At 47.8% G+C, this 17650-nt stretch overlaps 1 protein-coding gene across 1 annotated transcript in view; it reads right to left on the bottom strand.

Annotated features, from left to right (window-relative positions):
- Positions 1-3311: 3311 nt before the first annotated feature.
- EDEM1 (ER degradation enhancing alpha-mannosidase like protein 1) overlaps positions 3312-17650 on the bottom strand; it is a 29755-nt gene continuing 15416 nt past the window's right edge. The window contains exons 6-12 of the mRNA XM_060631624.3: positions 17256-17430; positions 15537-15657; positions 14870-15040; positions 12950-13023; positions 12011-12107; positions 9674-9877; positions 3312-7158 (exon numbers count right to left, since the gene is read on the bottom strand). Of these exons, the coding sequence (XP_060487607.2) occupies positions 7069-7158; positions 9674-9877; positions 12011-12107; positions 12950-13023; positions 14870-15040; positions 15537-15657; positions 17256-17430 (932 nt within the window). The 3' untranslated portion in view covers positions 3312-7068. The remainder of the gene's footprint in view (positions 7159-9673; positions 9878-12010; positions 12108-12949; positions 13024-14869; positions 15041-15536; positions 15658-17255; positions 17431-17650) is intronic.

Below are 17650 nucleotides of genomic sequence, written 5' to 3'. Positions count from 1 at the left end.
TGTGTGCACAGCCCTGGCGTGTAGAAATCTCTGGAGCACCAAAGGGACCATGGGAAATATCTGTCAGGAAACACTCTGCCTCTTCCCTTCCTGGCTTGTTGGCAGGACTACCTTGCTCAGAGCCCCAAGTGCCTCGTTCTGTTCCTGCAGCAAACACAGCAAAACTTCAGGCTGCCTTGCTCTGTGCTAGAATGCAGACACAAGAGGGCTCTCGTGTTAATTAACATGTTCATTAGGACAGAAAAATAAAGTTAGACTTTTCCCATCAGCAAATAAGCCTGTTAGGGCAGAAGAGTGTGAAAACCAGGACCTGCTTAGCCAATTAAGTTACAGGGTGGATATTTCCTCCAAATTGAGGGGGTGAGTCTACAGCTCTGGAGTTTTGACGTAAATATATTTAAAGGAGGCAACAAGACAAAGACACATTCTTTTAATGTATGATCAGAGATGTGTTGAAGTTAATATTTTTTAATTTCCTCGCACTTTGTGAGTATTTCAGTTCTGTAAGGTGTCTCTAAATTTAAAAATAACAGGTACAATGAGGGACACCTGGGTGGCTCATTTGGCTTCAGGAGCTCAGAACTCTTGGCTTCATGATCTCACCATTCATGAGTTCAAGCCCCACATCAGGCTCTGCGTTGACAGCACAGAACCTACCTGAGATTCTCTCTCTCCCTCTCTCTGCCCCTCCTCCACTCTATCTCTCAAAATAAATAAAGTTTAAAAAAAATTTTTTTAAATAACAGGTACAGTGAATTTGATAAATCGTGGAAGGCTTTCATGGGGTATATTTTATCTAAGAGAATGACAGTAATAACTGAGTAACAAATCTTTTTTGCAGAGGGGCTTTCTATTGGTTGGAGGGCGGGCAGGTTCATTGCCTCCTTCACACATGCCCACCGGTACAGAGAACATTCTGATCTGTGCAACGCAGAGCAGCCTCCTCTTGATTACCAGAAGCTGGGAGGGCCAGGGTGCCTCAGGCTGGGGTCCTTGGAATCCAGAAGCAGGTTTACTGCCCTGTCCCAACCTCCTCCCTCCCACCCTGTGGAAGGGGCCACTGGGTTCTCAGACCAAGGATTGAGCAACATCTCTCTGGAAATGGCCCAGGCTATTCCCTGCAGCAAAGACCCCCCTCTCTCCATCCTGGGGCTACAGCCAAACTATTCATTCTGCTACTTAAGAGAGCTTGAAGTCACGGGTTCAGAGTGTTTCAACTGTGACCTAGGGTAGGGTTCTTACCGCCTAGTGTCCTCAACTGTAGAAATAGAATAATAGAACTTCTCTCCCAGGATTCGGGTGATGCTTGAATATGGTAGGTTTTAAGCCGCATGTGCACAGACACACATGCACAAACACACACGCGAAGGACTACATGATGTGCCAGAATGTGCCAGGTACTTGCCCACAATGCCCCAGGGAGTGTGGGGCACAGGCATCTCTCTTAACCACCCTGCAGCTCACATTCTGGGATCCTACGATGGACAGAACAGCAGCATATTTCCCTGATTACACTTTGAGAGAATTTGGGGCCCCTGGGTGGCTCAGTTGGTTGAGCGTCTGATTGTTGATTTCGGCTCAGGTCACTATCCCAGGGTCATGGGATCCAGCCCCACATCGGCCTCTGCGCTGAGTGTGGAATCTGCTTAAGATTCTCTCTCCCTCTGCCTCTCTCTCCCGCTCACACTCTCTAAAATGAAATTAAAAAAAAAAATTTAACTTGGAGAGAAGTCACATATATAAGTATGTTAGCAGCTGGCACCTAACAGGCTTTGCTAAAACGTAGCTCATTCTGCTCTCACAACAACACCGGGAGTTAAGGTGCTAGAATCTGGGGGTTTTTTGTTGTTTTTTTTTAAATGTTTATTTGTATTTGAGAGAGAGACAGAGAGAGGGAGAGACAGAGAGCGACAGAGCATGAGTAGGGGAGGGGCAGAGAGCGACAGAATCCAAAGCAGGCTCCAGGCTTCAAGCTGTGAGCACAGAGCCCGATGCAGGACTCCAACTCATGAACCTTGAGATCACGACCTGAGCTGAAGTTGGACACTCAACTGACTGAGCCAGCCAGGCGCCCCTGGTTTTACAAACGAGTAAACAATGTGAGACCCTGACTCAAGCTGCTAATCCAGAAGGACAGGCCAAGGCTCCGGCCCAGGCCTCTTCATGCCAGTCCAAGTTCTTATCCCTCCTTAGGGTTGGGGTAAAAATCCTACAGCTTCTCCTGGGTATCAAATCCAACCCGACCATAACCTTAGGAAATGCACAGGCAGGGCGTCCTGGGTGCCAGGTGGCCATCTTAAGCATGCTACACATATGAATCCATTCAATCCACCCTGTACATGTGGACTGTTGTTGTCATTCCATATAACGGATGGGCACACTGAGGCCCAGCGAGATTGTGGACCTCGTACAACCGGGCACAAGGCTCATCGGCGGAGTCAGGTCCGCACCTCCCGCAGCGTGGGTCCAGAGTCCACTCTCGGCCCTGATGCTCCCCGGCAGTGTCTAGACAGGATGCTCCCACGTGCCACCGCTGACCAAGGGCACGGGTGCTTCCACCATCAAGGCCATTCAGCTGCACCTTTGGCATAGGGGCCCCACCTGGCCTTGTCAAGAGGGTGACAAGCCCAAGAGACTTCAAAGACACAACCACCACCAACGCTTACGAAGGCAGTGTGCTTTAATATCAGCAAGGTGCTTCCTCTCCTTGTTACAACGCAGAGGTTTTTAAAAGCACCATCAGAATTGCCCAGCCACAAAGGTAGGACACCAAGGTAGCACAGGGCAGAACCAGCGATCTCCTTCCAGACCCCATCGCAACTCAGGTAGCTGCAGGGATGGGGGCCGTCCTGCTGAAACCCTCCTGGCTCATGCCTCCCGCAGACCGCTGCCCCCACATTGACTGCATGTGCCATTACCCCACCTGAACCTGTAGGAGGCTAGCAGGAATGAATTGCCTTAAGATAACAGAGACTTGGTTCCAGAACGTAGAAAGACTCAGATAAATGGCAACGAGAACTGAGAACAGGTCAGTGGCTGGGACAAAGGAGGCTAATGCAGAGAGGAGGGCAGAGACAGGACAAAAATCATTACGTGTGGCTCTCACCCACATGGGAAGGACAGGTAAATGGAACGTGTGACAGACAAAAACAGAGTGGTATTAGTCAGGGCTCAGCTGTGAAAAACAAAAAACACACAAAATAAAGTTTTTATCATCTGGCTTTATGGTTTCCTTTTAAAGGGTTTTCCCCCTGGTTTGTCCTGCATGTAATGTGTACGTGTGAGTATATAAAGGAGAAACAAAAAGACAATTCAAAAAAAAAAGAATCTTTTAATAAAAATTATTCATAAAAATCCTAATAAATTTCTAAGAACAAGATATTTCTTAGTACATTTATAAAAGAACATTTGGTCCTTTTACAAAAAGCTCCCTCTTAATTTAAATACATTTCTTATTTACAGATTAAACATAAAATATCATCTATAGTTGCAAAGCATATTGCACATTACAGAGAGAGAAGCATGTGTATGTTTTAATTGGTTTTCCCAGAGTTTCCAACTCCAGATTTTTTTTGTAAAAACAGATTTACCTTTCTTGTGCATAATAAATAAAAATGCAGCTTGTGTTTTGCTATTTAAAACTAAAACAAAATACCTTTTAAAAAATAGTATTTCTCTGCCTCTCAGAAAGAAGGAAAAGGGGTAAGGAATCAGGAAGGTCCACAGGTACATTTTCCCGGAGTCACGTCCAAACTCAAGCAGGAACAGAACCCTGAGCCCTGCAAAACCTGGAGACACACAACCCAGCCAGCCCACCCTCTCTCTTTCACAAGGGTCCCTGCCCTGCAGGGAACAGGCACTAGAGAAGGAGCTGGATGTCTGGGAACGGAAAAGGAAAGACCAAGATTTTCTTCAGAAGTCCCTGCTCAGGCACTCTGGTTAGAGCAATCATGCACCCTACCTTTTCACCATTCAGTTTGAAAGTGTCAAAAGAGAAAGACCCCCCGGAGCCCTCCAGAAAGAAGAAAAGGATGTCTGATGGTAAGTCCACAAGATCCAAAGCAAAGGATGACTGTCTGAAATCATTCAGTAAACTGAGCTAAGAAAATAGCTAAGAGGCTATCTTTCTTTGGTCGGGGAGGAGACAGAAGGTGGGGGAAACAGGTTCAGGCCCTCAGATTGTATAAGACCCTCGTCTAAAATTCACCTGCACAGACACCACCTTGGTGCATGAACAACGACGACTTCAGTGACGTGTGTGTGCCCCCACCCCGATCTGGGACGGCCTGAGAACCTGGGATTCAATCGCACAGACCAAGTTCCGGTGGAACTAACGGCAGGACGGATGTGCAAATGGAAGCTGGTTCTTCACAAAAGCCAGCGCAACTGTAAGCCAGACTTCCTTCGTCACCTACTCCTCAGGAAATGAGAGTTCCCTGTCACACTGAGCCTGCCCTGTACCGATTTAGAACTTTGTGGGAGGCGATTCAGACTCCACCCAGCCTAACTACCAGGCAGCTTTCTACAGCAGTTCTGTTAAGACCATCTTCCTCACGTCGACCAGAGCAGACTCTAGACCCTGGCTACACAGGGGAACTTGAGGTTGATGCAGGCCCACAGCTGTTCCAAAGGATGGCATCCATTCAGAATCAGGGCAGTCCTGGGGCAAAGCACTCCCCCCTCCGCCTTTCCCTACCCCATATCCTGCGACACAGAATAAAAGACACAGCAAAAGCCCTGCAAGATGTAACACAGCTGTGGACATTCTGATCTGCAACCAGAACACGAGCAAGTTTTGAAGTTGGCTCAAAGAACCTTCGTTTCGTGGCTGGCACTAGGCGCTAATTTGCATGTACCCCACAGAGCATGGACTAGGCAGCATCATCACTCTGGACAGGGCAGTCTGCAAGCTCAACCACCAGGATGAGTCCACAGTATGTCGCTCACCCTCAGGCTCGCCAACTGGTACAAGGCAGTGCCCAAAAGGCAAGAGGGTCTTGACTCCATGCAAGACACCTCCCGGGCTGCCTCCAGCCCCTGGGGTACATCAGCGGCACTCAGGCACACATCCCCACTCCTGAGCACGAGGGGGCTGCAACACCAGAGCAGGTGACAGGTTAAGGGCCTGGAGGAGAGGGTGATGTCAGAATGCCACACATCAATGTTGTCACAGAAGCTGGAGAGGGAACCCAGCAAGGCCACGAGAGAGGGCAGATGCATGGAGGACCCACTTTCCTCCCTGATGTGCCCCATCCTCCCAAATGGGCCATTTATAGTCCCACGTCAATGTGCCTGGAGAAGAGCTACAGGGACGCTCGGGCCTGTGTGCACATGTATCTGTAAATGCGGCATTTTGATTTGACTGAGTCAAAGAAAACAATTAAAATATATTCTCAAAGAAAATTTTCTATTCAGTAGATAAGACAAGGTCGATAAAGAGAATGCCTCTGAAAAGAAGAAAAAAGGTAAGACAGAAGCATTTGATTGTGTTTACCTTAAAACAATTTGCATAGTAAATATTTAAAAGGTAGAGGTGACACATTTATTACTGAAAGTCCTTTTTTTAAAAATCTCCAAGAACTGAATTCTGTCTTAAAAAAGCAAAACAAAACAGTAACACTTAAATTTTCAAAAAGGAATAAAATCTTTCCCTTTGATTGATATGCAATGGCTTAGACCACACTTCTAGTTTTAAAAAGATGAACGGGAAATCGTTGGAAGTGTGCAAGCAGGGACAGGTGCACAACATGACAGGTGAGGGTGGAGGTGTTCAAGAGACTTCCCAGCCTTTCTACTGGGGTTCATTTCAACCTCAGATGTTACACAAAGCCAGGCTGAGGGTTCAAATCTACCTCTGCTTCGTATGAGTATTCAGTGTAAGTTCAAAGACAGATACTTCTGTTCTGGCTAAGAAAACAACAACAAAGAAGGCGTGTGAGCACAACTTCCTCCTAATGTAGGTTTGCTTAAAAATATCAGGCTTAAAGTCAAGGACCGGCCAAGAATTTTCCAGTCTTCGTAATACTCATCCCATCCCCCTTTCACTGTGGTCCCACCATGTGGCAATACAAAACAAGCCTGTTACAAGCGTGCCAGCAGCTGTGACGACCAGCAGCCCCCACCAAAATCGAATAAGGCACTAATCTAACGCCTGTGTTACACAGAGAAACGGCTCAAAGGGGCCAGAGAGTCATCTGATCATTTCTTCCTCCCTGACTTAGCTAATTGGCACTAGACACAGAAAACAAAAACAAAACACAATTCTAACCCAAACACGGTCAGAACTGAGAATCCTTGGTTAGTATATACAACACAGAGGGAAGCTCAGACATTCTTAGGTATTTCTCTCCCCTAAAAGGCACCTGGTTATGGAACTACAGGAGCTCCTCAGGTAAGTTCAAAATAAATGTAATACACCGTCCAAAAGATCTAGCCTTGTGACAACTTAAGAGACTGCCTTTTGAAATTCAGGTCAAAGTTATTCATAAGCAATTAACTTGTAACACTGTGAAGATTACTGGAGATGCAAATGAATAACTCGGGGGTTTTCCCCCATGTGATCCCAAATCATAGGTGGAGGGAGAGCCCAATTATCTAGTGAGAGAGAGAAAGGATAACAAAATGAAATAAATAGGGATGAACCTCAGGCCCTTTGCACGGAAATTTCGTTCACAGTCCTCTAACAGAGAGGTAGCAATACTGCAGTCACAAGTGCCGGAGACGGGAACACATTCGTTGGATTCCAAAGTGTGAGGCTAGGAAGATCCATCCAAAGATGCCCCATCCACACTGTGCTTAGGAAATCAGCATGTCATAGGAAGCCAACTTCTGTGTACCTTCTTACTTCCAATTATATCCTTAAGAAAAACAGGGCGTTTTATTGAACAGAAGAGAAACACTAGCGTATGCACGATTCTGCTAGACGTGTGTGAGGAGCCAGCCGGAAATGCCAACACCGTCGCGGATGGCCAGACTGCCACCCACTTCCACTTCAGAACGTATCTCGGCATGGCCTGGGTTCAGCTGTTCACGTCCGGTTTCCGATGCGGCCACACAGAGGAGAGCACCTCAAATCAGGCCAACCATCTGATCAATCTGCCTCATGTAGATGCTCTTTAAGGGCAGGGAGTATCTCCTCTCGTCAGGAACACGATTGCACTAGGAAGAAAACAGAAGAGGAAAACTGTCAACTTGCAATTAAAAATCCAGGTATTAATTGCCCAGGAAATGCAGGTGGATGACCTAAACCAGGGCTTGTCAATCTGCACACCGTTGTCATGGGGGCCATCTTGTGTGCCGCGGGATGGTTACCAGCGTCCCTGCTGTCTCCCGCTAGACGCCCCCGAGCCCCTGCTCCCCTAGTGTGACAACCAAGATTGTCTCCAGACTCTGTTCCATTGAACAGAGGAGAAAACCTCCTCTGTGAGGAGAAAACCACGCCAGGTGAGGACCACTGATATAATTTAATGTCTTCCCAAGTGAAGAAATGGAGACTCAGGGCAGCTAAAGGACATGTGCCCAAGGGCAGAGTGACTGGGACGAAAAGTTCATCCCCTTGGGGCCTTCATTTAATCCACCCAGAATTTCAGAAAACACCTCGGCTATTTGAAAACACAACTGGCCCTTGAACACTGCAGGGCTTGGGGCACGGCCCCCCAGAGCGGTCAAAAACCCACATGTAACTTCTGCTTCCCTACTAACCGACAGCCCACAGTTGACTGGAAGCCTTACTGGTAACAACAGTCAATGAACACGAATTTTGTATGTTGTATGTATTACATACTCCATTCTTACATTAAAATAAGCTACAGGATAGAAAATGTTACTAGGAAAACCATAAGGAAGAGAAAATACACTTGCAGGACTGCACCGTATTTATCAAAAAACACCCGCATGCAGTTCAGACCTGCGTTGTTCAAGAGTCAGCTGTGGGTGGTTTTTCTGAGTTTATGGTTCTCGGATCCACAGCTAAAACCTAAATGCTTGACAGAGCTTTTTACCCCCTCAAATGAGGTGCGAGTCTGTAAACCAAACACATTTGTCTGCAAACATCCGTTCATTACACACTTGTCCCCAAAGACACACACTCCCACTCACTGCTCTGAACTTGACTCCCCCATGCCCTACTCCCCATCCTCGAGAGATCAAGGCCAGCAGGCCCTTCACTGGGTCCCAAAGCTCCCCAGCCAGGCATCTGTAGGTGCTATTCCTGCTGCCTGAACACCCCTTCCTGGGAAGCTTCTCCTCACCCTTCTAGGAACTTCTGAAAAGCAGCCTCCATGATGAAGCCTATTTTTATCTTCCCAGGGAGATTAGCTCCTCTCTGTTTCACCAGCACTTCACGCACGTGGTGCCTTAGTGACAAACACCCGGGGCGGGGAGCCCACTGGGGCCCCTGTGATGCGCCAACAGATGAGTCTCCTTCCAGTCCATCTCCTGCCTCCACCTTGCAACCTGAATCTCTCTGTGCCTCCCTTTCTCCACTTGTCGAGTGGGGATACCAAGCACCTAACCTCACGAGGCTGCTGTGAGAAATTCACCCACACGACCACCTGGAAAAGGGGCCTGGGCAACGGTACGCATTACATGCAAAAGGTGACTTATTAATATCTCTGTCCTCCTAACTCTCCTGCTCCCCTTTCCTTCTCAATTAGGCCCGTATTCACCTAATCTACACTCCACGGCCTTACGGAGATTTGGGGGACTCACTTCTGTGCTGGGCTGTCCACACAGTTCACAGACTGATGGTAAAGACCTTCAGCAGGACGATTAAGGAGCCTGGGATGAAGGGGTGTCCCTCACCAAGGCAGTGTGGGGCTGGGTGGTAGGAATCTTGACAATAGAGGCTTTTTCTGGGAAGACAGGTGGCATCCACTGCACCGTGGGGTAATGTGGTTTGGTATTTCGACTGATGCCTCTTTCCGCATCCTCACTTACAAACCATCCTATTTGCTTCAAACCAACACAACTAACCTAGGACTCCTACCAGAAACTCCAGGACTCGTTTCCAAATCTTTCCCAGTACTTACCAGGATGATGGAGGGAGGCATGCTTAGTGAAACCCTGCTTTAAACGAAACTGGATTCTTCTGCATCTCAAAGAGCATTTCATTAAAAATCAGGATGACTGATGACTGCGTTTTTTCCCTCCCCTGCTGCTCAGTGATTTGGCTGGATCTCTTCCTTTTGTCCTTCCAAATCACTCTCCTTCCCCATCCTGCTCTGGTGCCAGAGGCCAAGCTGGCAAATTATACCCAGAGGTCGAAAGGTCGCAGTGGCCTCTGCCTTCTGGTGCGCACAGCCAAGGAGGGGCTCCAGCAGATTAGAAGGAAGCACAATGGTCAGTGTTTACTCCACTGGCTCCCTTCCTGCAAGGTCACTGAGGCCAGCTCAGAATATGGCTTCTGCCAGGAGACGCCCCCTCCAGCACACCTCTCCCCACCCCGGTTCCTGGGGCCACGAGCCCCTGCAGCTAGGACAACGAGGCACTGCTCCCATGGTTCCCTGCGCCCTGATGCTATCTACACTATCTACGTTAAGGGTCTTTCGTGAAACTCTTCTCAGACGACCCAGTCTAAGTGTGCCACCAATCTTCTGTCAGGGACTCTAAATGACCAATTTGTATTATTTTCTCCTCTTCCGCACAGAAACCACCGCTGGAGAAAGCCACTTACATTGGAGCTGGAATTGATGACTTTTAACTCAGGAGATTTAGGCCTGGGCACAGACTTTCCCTCTTGGTCCTGCCCTCCATCTTCAGAAAAGAATTCCTTCCAGGGTGATTCTCGAAGATGTTTGTCCACAGATACAATGTGTCCCTCAGTTGTAAACATGTATTTGGTTCCAGATTTGTGGACTGGATTCTCCTCATCAAATAGCTGGTGGGAAAGGAAAAAAAAGAAAAGAAAAGAAAAAAAACGTAACTGTAGCACTTTGGGAACTAACTCCAGAGACAGTGTCCCAGACTACTCAGGGAGCAGAATTTGCTGGGTCCTCAGGCTTTTCAGCAACAAATGGGTGAAAAGGTGGTTCCCAATTCTGGCTGCAAACAGAATCACCAGTTTTGTTTAAACCCAAATGCCTGAATGTCTCCCATCCCATCCCACCCTGCTCAGACCTAAACACTAAGAAATCTGAGGGCTGAGACCCAAACTTGCATAGTCTGTAAAAGCTCTCAGGATGATCTCCCCTCCAAGGCTCCCCTGAGAGTTCTGACACTGGAATTCTAGAACCACCACCCACCTCACACACACCTAGGCCTAACTGGAAAATGCTGGAAGGGAAGACGCACACGCCTTCACCCTATCCCAGGGTGTGGCACAGAGCCTGACCCTGTACCACCATCCCATTGCTTCCTGTCCGAACACGGGCCAGACCCTGAGGACAGAGGCACACAGGGCAGTGCCCTCCTTCAACAGGAGGCGTGCAGCAGGAGTGTCCAGAAAGAACACCTAACCGAAGAGGGGACAGGTCGGTGGGTGGAGAAGGCAGGTATCCACTAAATGCTAAATGAGCCAACGCTCAGAATAGGAATCTCGGTGACGTAAGAAACCTTACAGTCACCTGAAGTATTCTACAGATAAGGAAAGACTCAGCATGGCTGGTCTGTTTCCACAGCTAAGGAAGAATGCGGTAGGCCTAGGTTTTCTGGCGCCAGACCCTGAGCTCTTTCCTCTAGAATGGCCTAGGGGATCTCCCTCACTCACTCTGGTGCACACCCCACGCACCAATGGCTGCTGGACAGGGATGCGTGCAGGGCTCCCATCAGCCTGCAGGGCTCCCATCAGCCTGTAGCGGCCGGCCTGGCTCCAAGTCCAAGGTGTGCTCTGACAGGGAGACCTAGGCCCCCACGGGGGTCTGACAGCAGGACAGCCATCATGCCATGGGCCATGTGGCCTGTTGGTGGACACGCCCCCTCTACAGTCTTCTGTGAAGTCACACCAGATTAGACTGGAAGTTCCAAACCCTGGCTTTGTGCAGAATCACAAGCCTCTTGTCAAAATTACAGATTCTTGAGCCCACTTCTGAATCTAAAATGTAAAGATTCTGATTCAACAGGGCTTTAATTTTAACAAGGTCCCCAGGGTGATTCTGATCCAGCTGGCCCCAGGGCCTGGGAACCAGCGGCCTCAATAACACAGCCTATCACCACTGCTCGATTACCTTTGAATCTCAGCCCCCTCACTGATTCCCCACGGGGGACCCTGACACTCTGTGCCCTGAGGAAGCAGCCTTTGGTATGCAGCCACAGTGAGTAGAGTGGCAGGCAAGGCAGGACAGTAGGTAGGTACCCACACACCACCACCATGCGTGTGAGCAGGAGGAGAGGAGGGAAGGGGGAAGAGCACTGAAGAAGGAGTCAGGACCGGGCCTGAAGCCTCTGCTCTGCCATGCAGTCACCCCGAAAATCCAGGCAAGTCACACCTGCCTCTCCACGAAGACAGCAGCTCCCGTGAGGGAAAGAATGAACACTGACAAGATGACTCCTTCAAGGTTTCTTCCAGGGCCCGTGATTCTGTCACTCTCCGCACACACGAGAGTATGTGTGTGTGGACAGAGAGCCAGCCGGGCTGGGGGTCTCAGCCAAACTCACACACATCGAGAGACGTAAGAGCTACAGACACTGCTCTCGTCCTCGTGGGAACCTGTCCCAAGCACCACAGCGTTAGAAACCAGGGTGGAGGACGGCAATATGCTCTTGTGTGCACAGTACTGTGTCCCCGGGCCAGCACATGTGCAGCCCAGAGCAGTGCCCAGGGAGTATGTGCTTGGACAGAACTCTGAATGAATGCTTGCTCCAAGCAGTGATCGACATTTCCTGGCTTGGGGCACCTGGGGTTAAGCCCCAGACTCCTGATTTCGGGCTCTGCACTGGCAGCACGGGGCTTGTTTGGGATTCTCTCTCTCCTGCTCTCTCTGCCCCTCCCCTGCTCTCTCTCTCTTTCAAAATAAATAAATAAACATTAAAAAAAAAAAAAAATTTCTTGGTTATAACCCTGTAACACACATACCAGGTACAAGTATTTACAGGTCTCGCTGAGAAAGAAGCTCTCCATCCGGTCCTCTTTGGATTTATCTATGACGTGATGCAACGTAGCATACCCACACCTACAAAACAATTTTCCAGTTAGTCCTGCCTCTGCTCCTTCCTACTTGCTTATTGATTTGAAAAGCAAAAATAGTCTATTAACAGAGTAATCAACCAAATTATCAAATGCCATACGAAAAGCAAATTAGGTTAGGTTGAAGAGGTATCCTTTTTGTAGCCCAGAAATTATTTGCAAATTCATTAAAATGTGGCTTGGCTGCTAAATCATCAGGTTAGGTGTAGGGGGAAGAGAGAGTGGGGGTGGTGGATGGGACATGCCAAGTGCTTAATGTGACACCAAGAAAATGACAGGCAGCAAATTTAGGACTGAATGAAATTTTTTTGTCCCAGTAGTAGAACTGACTTATCATTGGACAGTCTAAAATACTATTTTGTAAGAAAATACTTATACTGCTAGGTGAAAAGGCAGGTCACAAAACTGAAATATAGAGATTTTTTATATACACACAAACACATTATGCATATAAATATATAAAAAAGTATATACACTTAAATGTGGACTGTGGTTATCTGCACTTGGAGAATACAGTGATAATATTCTCCCTCCATGTTTTCTGTACTCCCTAAACTTTTTAGCACATGTATTTGTATAACTAGGGAAAATAAATTACTAAAAAGAACATACATAGTCTGCTGGAACCTTACGGGGGAAAAAAAGGTAATAAAAAGTAATTCCCATTATAATGGACCAGTCCTGCCACACAAACAGTAGGCAATTTCCCTACAGAATTAACAGTACTGACCTGTTTTATAAATTAAAGTGCAAAGTGGAATATTTCCCCAAAACGACTGAAAATAAATCAAAAGGGCCAGAAAAAAGGAAGGAACTTAGAAAACTAACTTGACTTTTGTGTACTTTTCCAGACTCTGCAGGATATCCATTCCTACATGGAGGTAGAAGGGATTCTTGGTTGCCTAGAGAGAACACGAGAGAATGTGATCCAGCAAGGGCCTGGAAAACATGCCATCAACAAACATCACAGCGACTGCAGGAATCTCCCGAGCAGGTGAGTCACTGGCCGAAAGCAGGTGCAGCGCCCAGCTCACTTTATCTGGAAGGGTCGCAAATGTAACAGGACTAAGGTGTTCCATTGCTCACATCAAAGTGCATCTACAATGTGTTTCACCTTAACCAGGGCTAAGACAATCTGTCTGAGGGCAGACCAATACCCTGCTTGGGTGCCCCTGATCCCCGTCGCGATAATAATGCCTCACGGACAGTACCACATGGGAGAACCAATCTAATTCTATCTTGCCTCGGAACTCTCTAGCAACTTAAGATGCAGGCCCAGGGAAGCAGGATCTTGCCCCCAATCCACTTAGGGCCTTGCCAGGAAAAGCTAACAGGAACAAGAAGGCTTTCACACAGGAGGCCCCCACACTTTGCTCTCCAGCTGCCCTGAGAACCTAGTCCCTGGGGCTCCTTACTCTGCTGTCACATGCTTGCAGATGGTTTCTTTAGGAAAACAATTCTCTGAGAAGATGAGACCTGTACCCCACAAACGGTTTAAAAGTTAGAGATCGCCTTTAAGTCATGCCCAGTGCCAACCTGCAGCAGCGAATGCAAACCGCTAGGAAGGTAGCAGGCTGCGCGTAAGGGGAGGACAGGGAGATGGCTCAGAAGGCAGGGACACGGAGCCGGACATTTCTGTGGATTCTGAGAGAACAGGCAACACGAGGAAGAAGCTGAAAACAGGAAAGACGCAAGGACAGAAATCAAGAGGTGTAAACCCAGAGGCAACAGACCTAAGCTTAGGGGGAGGACTCAGGCAGCTTAGGAGGAGGACTCGAGCGGTTCGAGGCATGACTTCCTCACAGCACGTGCAGCCTGACCGCCCACCCAGCTCAGAGAAACCAGCTCAGAGGCTATCTCTTCCTTGTCTGAGAGGTCATCTAAAACTCACGAGGCCTCTCTTTACACTCAAGGACTATGACCAGGTTCATAGCATTTCTCCCTTTTTTCATCTAGAAGCAAAGGGCAAGTCTTTAGCGTTATTATTATTATTATTATTTTAATAAATCTAAACCAGAGTCTTAATCCTACTCTCAGAACTCATGAAACTAAGTATCTTCTTGTGAGGGCTTGCCCACCGTGGGCATCTGTTACAGGTCTACTGAAGTGCACTGAAGGCCGTCTCTGTAGAAAGCTGCAGGACCTGTGAACACGTGCAGAAGCTCTGTATGCACAGACAGACAAATATCTGCCTCAGCCTGCAGGGCAGACCTCACAGTTAAAGTGACATTCCCTCTGGCACTGAATTGCATGGAAAAATGAATGCTATACTTTTTTTTAAGCGTTAAACAAAAATAGGCATTCAGATGAATCCCAGAGGATTCCCTTTACCAAGAAAAAGAATTCCTTTTGTCTGAATAATTATTACACAGACCAGGGTTCCACCGTGCATGAGTACAGAACTGTAGCCCAAAAAAGAGTTAGTTATCTGGCCAAACAGATCCGGTAAACACCGAGTACTAAATCCTCTCTAATGTTTGAGGGCGTGAGAGAAAAGTCCTATGGTACGGGCATGCTCAGCTTTGCAGAAGGTTAGACTCAACGACGTGTGTGGCCGCAGATGCCTTCTCTGTCCTGTGGGACCATGACCACATGGGACACTGACAAGCCCACGGTCAGGCAGTAGCTGTATCAGAGTCACTATGAAGAGCACAATTCTCCACCAGTAAGTAAATGTGTGCTAAAACCCAACTGCTACGAGTCCTGCTAGCATTTAAACACAAACTACTGGTCAACAAAGCCTAGTACCTGGTACAGTAGATACGTAGATTCCACTAACTCCGGTCTCAGCGGGTAGAAGAGCACGTCAGGGGCCTGTAGCTGCCAGTTATACCTCTCAGGGAGGGCCCCGTAGCGTTTCCATATGGCATAGTAAAAGGCATGGAGGCAGATGGCATCTTCCACGTCTCCTATCAGAACCTGAGGAGCAGACACAGGTCACTAGGCTAAGACACTTTTCTCAGCGTGGCAAGGCAGAACACAGAGGCCCTGGGCTCTCCCTCTGCCCACCAGTTCTCATCTGTCCTACAAACACAGGTGGAGACTAAACCAACCCGAAAGTAGCAGCCCAGAGAAAAGGATGCCCTCCCTATGTGACCATCAACACCAAACTGATGTGAACTGCACAGGACAGCAGGTTAACTGTACCAATGAACAAAGAATAAACAATTAAGAGACAGATGATCCAAAAATCACATACAGTTACTTTTTTACCATGGTTTGTGCTTGCTTCCTGTGGCTCTGTTCAACATCCTGGGGACTAATCTCACAAACAGAATAATCAAGACATATTGTGCTAATAAGCTCCCAAATCCGGAGGAGCCAGAGAATGCTCTGGTATCATAAAAAGAACAGAATAAAAAGAAAAGAATAAAACAAAGAAAGAAAAAATGATTGCTTTTTCCTCGCAACACACCTGCAAGCCGGGGAAGAAAGCCTGTAGCGAGTCGATCCAAGTGTTCATCAGCTGCCCACTGAACATGTTCACATTGACGTAGAGCGGGGGGTCTCCTTCTCCTTCGTTACAGGCTTCCCGACTGGTGACCCAAGCAGAGCAGTCAAAGGTGAAAAGAGAGATTGCTGACAGAGCTCCAGCCCTACTCCAGCAGCCTTTACCTCAAATGGAATCAACGTTAACATGTTCCCCTACCTCATTCTTTAAACCTTTGGGAATCAACTGCCTCTACCTGTCCATACCAGGATCTAGCAGAAAGTAACAGGTGTCATAGAAAAGAAGTTCCAAAGTCAGCCAGTGTAACTTACTGGGGATTTCACTCTATTTTGCAGAAAGCACTTGATATTCAGGCTTAAGAATACCACCACGTAATGTGGCCTACGGCATGGGTCTTTGTTGGATTTGACCTGAGTGGGGAGGCCTAGTTACTTCTACACACACACAGGAAGAGTCTCTTCTCTAATGAGGTCCTACACCAGCGGCCTGGAAGATCACATCAGAGCAAGATACTCACGGATTATTTCTCAATTTAGTTTGGGACTTCAAAAAGCAAAAAGGACTGAACCCTGGCAAAGTGGCCTCTTACTAAAACACAGCACTCACGTAATGCATTCCTACAACAGCTTATGCATTCCTACAACAGCTTTCTTATGGGTCTAAGAAAATCCTAGCATGCACAAACTCAGTAGCTATCACTTGCACTGGACATTTAATATACAAAACCATACAAAGAAAGACCTAAGGGAGTGAGGTGACATCGGGGTAAAAGCCCGGGGTAGAAGCTTCAAACAGCACTTCTCTTCCGCCCTCCTGATTGTACAACTGGATAGTAGCAAATAATGGTGTTTGAAACAAACAGGGGTGGGGGAAGGGGGGCTCATAATTGTCCTTTCTCTCGTTAGGGATAAAGACCAATCCTAAAATTTCTTTGGAAAGTAAAAGAACCAAAGTAACTCAGTAATTGTCCTGTATTACAGCTCTATCTGCAATTAGAGCCACAGTGAAACACAGGCATAATGTCACTCCTTGTGGCAGCCAGTTTCCACAATGGCCCCAAAGATCCCCAACCCGTGGCAGTCACAAAGGTTCCCTCCCACACTGTATGAGAGTTGGTCTGTAGGACCTACAGAGCTGGATGGAAGTGTTGGTTTGTCATTCCAAAATTAGGTCATGAAAGCACACTTTGGGTCTCTCTTTCTCAGATCACTCACTCTGGGGGAAGCCAGCTGCCATAGACCTGTCTACAAAGAGGTCCATGTGGCAAGGAGCTGTGAGCCAACAGCCAGTGAGGAATGGAAGCCTGCCAACCACCAGAGTGAGCCCAGAAGTGGGTCCTCCAGCCCCGACCGAGCCTTGACACAGCTACAGTCCCTGCCAATAGCCAGATGACAATCTCGTGAGAGCCTGGATCCGCCCCGTGGCTCTTGGCTCCCAGACCCTCAGAAACTGTGTGGGCTAATGTTTATTGTTCTAAGCCACTAAGTTCCGGGGTAATTATTATTGCACAGTAGAAAGCCAACACAGGTCTTCGCCCTCGAATGTCTGACCAACAGCCGGGAAGTGCACGACTGAGGCAGAGACCAAAAGACCCCGTAAATTCATGCTGAGAAAAGTAGGGGAGTTTCTGAATGCATTCTATTTGATTCATAGAGCAAGAGAACAGATGTCAGGGACACACACCCTCTTCTTAAGTAGTTCTGAATACTCCGATATGCAGCATTAAACATTTCTAGGTCTTCTTTTTCTCCAAAGAGAATGTAAGACTTCAAGAGGTATTCATAGAAGGAGTCCAGTCCAGCACCCAAGCCGCTCTGCTTTCCGACCCAGTGGCCTGTCTGAATGTTCACCACGTTGCCTGCAAAAACAAACGAAGCCCACGGGGCCCAATTATCCTGGGGCGGCTCCCTCTCCAGGATGTCCTTCTCTTCCAGCCCCATGTGCTTCAACACCCTCATCCTTGGCAGAAAAGGGAAGGGATGAACGTGTGGCCCTCACAGTTTTATTGGTCCCAGCAGCGGCACAGGCAGCCAGGAGATCTTTCTGAAAATACAGTGTTTAAACACTGGCACAAAAAT

This window comes from Panthera onca, chromosome A2 (assembly GCF_046562875.1).
Source record: "Panthera onca isolate mPanOnc1 chromosome A2, mPanOnc1 haplotype 2, whole genome shotgun sequence".
Lineage (NCBI taxonomy): Eukaryota > Metazoa > Chordata > Mammalia > Carnivora > Felidae > Panthera > Panthera onca.
The sequence above is the reverse complement of the archived record's forward strand: the minus strand, read 5'-3'. Positions and strand labels throughout refer to the sequence as shown.